At 52.4% G+C, this 3,854-nt stretch overlaps 1 protein-coding gene and 1 long non-coding RNA gene across 2 annotated transcripts in view; one reads left to right on the top strand and one right to left on the bottom strand.

Moving 5' to 3' along the window:
- Window positions 1–3,854, top strand: part of MYH11 (myosin heavy chain 11) — a 124,934-nt gene that overhangs the window by 100,816 nt on the left and 20,264 nt on the right. Inside the window, exons 29-30 of the mRNA XM_006146566.3 lie at window positions 2,032–2,238; window positions 3,685–3,789. Of these exons, the coding sequence (XP_006146628.1) occupies window positions 2,032–2,238; window positions 3,685–3,789 (312 nt within the window). The remainder of the gene's footprint in view (window positions 1–2,031; window positions 2,239–3,684; window positions 3,790–3,854) is intronic.
- The window catches only part of LOC114007474 (uncharacterized), a 1,629-nt gene continuing 722 nt past the window's right edge, over window positions 2,948–3,854 (bottom strand). Inside the window, exon 2 of the long non-coding RNA XR_003549097.1 lies at window positions 2,948–3,834. This is a non-coding gene — a long non-coding RNA (uncharacterized LOC114007474). The remainder of the gene's footprint in view (window positions 3,835–3,854) is intronic.

Below are 3,854 nucleotides of genomic sequence, written 5' to 3'. Positions count from 1 at the left end.
TTTTGCCAGAGAGCATGTCACTCACTAGAGAGACAGAGAGAAGGAAAGTGAGGAATCGGCCCCCAGGATGGATGTCCATGTCGCAATCCCTTCTCCTCCATGGTCCTCCTAAGATTTTGGGCATGCATACACACATGCCCAGCCTGATTTTCAAGCTCTCAGGTCCAGGACTTGAACCGTGGATCAGTTACGTGGGAGTCCAGCACCTTAACCACCACACCATCTGCTGGCCCCTACACTTTTCCTTTTTTATGTTCAAAAGCTATCTTTTATTTTCACAAGATTCGAGCCCAAATGGGCTAGTCCCCCTTTTTGAAGAGACTCACTTTCAAGGCAGTGGTGAGCTGTTCAGGTCCCTTCAAACTTTACAGTTGGAAGCGTGGGACCCCAGATGGGGAAAGTGACATTCCTTACACTAGATGGTCATTAGCCATGAGCGAGGCCACCCCTGCACTGGCAGCCCGGCCTCTGGGAAGACTCCACTGGCCACACCACCAGCAGGCGGCACGTCCATCCCTGAGCTGTGAGAGAGCCATGTGGGCACCACAGGAACAGCTGGAGGCGCAAACCTCCGCCGACTCAGGAGTGGGGACAAGACTGTTCCACCCAGGACAGCTGCCTTGGTTCTCACTTGGAACCCTGGTTCCATCAGCTGTTAGGGAAAACTGAACTTCAGTTATAAGCTCCCTTTACACGTGCAGTTTTGCCACAGTTCTGGAGTCCCAGGGTGGACAAAGGTTTTGGGGAGCATAAAATCCCCAAAGATCCCCTAGGCCCCTTGCCTCAGAACCTGCACATTACCACTGAAAGGCGACTTGCCCCTGTCTGGGGTCCAGAAGCTCCCAGCCATGCCTGGGCAGGGGAGTGTCTTCTGAGGCTGCCCACACACTGCACGGCACCTCTGGGGACAGTGGGGAAGCCACGTGGTTTCCCTCTGCCCTGGGAGCCATCCACTTCTCTCGTGCTTCTTTCTTCCTCCCTATAGTCCTGGGAGGAGCCCCCCTATCCTGCTTTTGCCCAAAACACCGTGTGTGTGTGTGTGTGGTTTTTTTTAAAAGGGCAATTCACATGGCCACAGAGTGGTTTGATAAAATAACCTTAACTAGTACAGATATAGCAATGGAAATCTGACGATACTGGTGAAGGACAACAGGGAGGGGTGAAGACTGGGGCCAAGTAGAACATGACTGCTCTATTTACAGAGCTAGCCACCAGTTAGGTCCAGCTCATTGCTGCCTTGGAGAAAAGAAAGCAAGACCCCTGTTCCCAAAACTTTAGTTTACTTTTTAAAAGAATTACGAAGGTATATGCAGCAGAACTCACTATTTTCAAGTGTACAAGTCAATGAGTTTGACAAACATATAGTTGTCATGATACACAATATATACAATACCTGATTTTTTTTGGTTTTGTTTTATGGAGAGGTTTTTGCTATAGGGTGCATGTGCTTGCCATAGAGAGAGACAGAGAGACAGAAAGCAAGAAATCACCCTCCTAGGGGACATGGCCATGCTGCAATCCCTTCTCCTCCATTCTCCTCTCGGGATCTTGGGCACGCACGCACACATGCCCGGTGTGAGTTTAAGCCACTGGGTCTGGGACTTGAACCACAGTCAACTATGTGGGAGTCCAATGGCATAGCCATTATGCTAACTGCTGGTCCCATACAATATCCGATTTTTGTAAAAAGCTGGGAATCCAGATTTTCTTGCGACATTTATTAAGATGCCGGTGGTTTATTTTTTCAAAAGTACTGAGTGGGTCAAATGAGACAGCACAGCAGGTTAGGTGCAGCTCACAGGATGCCAGTCTGTAGCCCCCCAACCTCTAGGAAGACAGAATCCCAACGGTCTTCCCAGCGATGTGTGTTCCCATCTGCAAGTCCTCCCCTGAGAAAATGAACACAGGTCTCTGAACCTCCCTGAGGGAGGGAAAGGAAAGAGGAAGATTCCCAGGCAGCACAGGTTCCTGTCTGCACCCACCTCCTGGCCATGGAGCTCACATCTTCCCTCCTGTCTGCTCATCTGTCAGGCTAAGGCCAACCTGGACAAGAACAAGCAGACGCTGGAGAAGGAGAACGCCGACCTGGCTGGTGAGCTGCGGGTTCTGAGCCAGGCCAAGCAGGAGGTGGAGCACAAGAAGAAGAAGCTGGAGGTGCAGGTGCAGGAGCTGCAGTCCAAGTGCAGCGACGGGGAACGGGCCCGGGCGGAGCTCAACGACAAAGTCCATAAGCTACAGGTGAGGAGTGGCATGGCCCGCACCCCGGGTACCAGCTCCGGGACAGGCCATGGCTCTGGCCAGCCCACTGAGATCCCTCTTGCTCCAAAGCGAGTTGGGTTCCTCTAGTTCCATTTCTTGAGGAGATGAGATAGTCTCTCCTTGTTCACCTTCATCTTTAACGACCCTCACCTGTTCATGCAGTGAGTATGCAGTGCGGTATGCTGTGTACCGTGTTAATCCTGACGTACGACACAGGAAGACGGACATGCCCCTTCCTCTAGCCTAGGGTTGGGGGCATGAATAATCACACAAATAAATATAAAATTATCCTGGAAAGGGGGTTCATAAAATGTACAAGTAAGTGCCAATAACAAAGGGCCTGGCCTGGGGGAGGAGGAGTCGGGAAAGACTTCCCTCAAGAGGACACATAATCTGATGGACTGAAGTCTCTAAACGGGACAGTGTGTGCAAAGGCCCAGCGGTGAGTGGGAGATCTAGGGGAGACTGATAAGGCCGATGAGGCGTGCCGAGAGGGAAGGAAAACATGGGCAGAGAAGAGCTAAGGGCAGGCTGTGGCAGATCCACAGGGCCTTCGAGGCCTGTTATATGTATCTTGGTCTTTACGTGAGTGATTAACCACCACTGATGGCCTTTAGGTGGTCTCTTTATCTTTGGTCTTATTCTGCTTTGAATGGGTTGACTTTTCATTAATGGGATATGGCCAAACTCTTGATAAATATTTAATGTGCTAACAGTCCAGGACAAATGGGCAGAAGCGTTAGGTGTGATCCTCTCCCTGTGCAGTCGAGGCAGGGGCTTTGCTAGCCTGAAACTAGCGAAGTCTGAGACAGCAGAGTCCAGCTGGCTCCATCCTGGCTGTAAGTGGGCAGAAGTGGAAGGCAGGCTGGTCCCCCCACACGACCTGCTCAGACACAGCAGGGCTGTGGGAGAAGGCCCAGAAGGCAGTAGGGGGCTCTTTACCTTTACTGCATCTTTGGTTTTGTCCATGAGGGCCAGTACATGCCTCTCCAAGCATATGGGCGAGGACGGGGATGGGGACGGGACCCCGCAGACGTTCAGGTGCCATGCTGCATCTCCTTTCTAGCTTTACGGAGTCGACCAGTCTGACCATCCCTCATGATTGTGCTTCATCTCTGCCAACCTGGGCAGGGACTCCACATCCATCTAGCGGGCTCAGGGCCCACTGGGACAGACAGGGCTCTAACAGATACTTAGCACCACAGTGTCTCGGGCCAGGGATCCCAGCTTGTAGGTGACAGACTTCCTTTGGGGCCACAGCATTATTATTCACAGAGTCTCCCTTGTGGGTATTTTCTCCATCCATGACACTCCAAGTCCTGTCCCATGATGGTGTATGGTGAGGCTTGAAGGAAAAGGGCTCCCCTTACTTAGTGAGGACCTTGGCCTGGAGGCTTCGACTAACCACTCTCTCGGCACCCTCAGAATGAAGTGGAGAGTGTCACAGGGATGCTCAACGAGGCAGAAGGCAAGGCCATCAAGCTGGCCAAGGATGTGGCAGCTCTGGGGTCCCAGCTACAGGACACGCAGGTGAGCATCCCGCCACATCCTCCACTGGGGGTCCTGGGCTGGGACCTCGGGATGGGGCCCTGGGG

This window comes from Tupaia chinensis, unplaced genomic scaffold (genome assembly GCF_000334495.1).
Source record: "Tupaia chinensis unplaced genomic scaffold, TupChi_1.0 Scaffold000182_1, whole genome shotgun sequence".
NCBI classification, from domain to species: Eukaryota; Metazoa; Chordata; class Mammalia; order Scandentia; family Tupaiidae; genus Tupaia; species Tupaia belangeri.
This window is presented reverse-complemented; position numbering and strand designations above follow the sequence as displayed.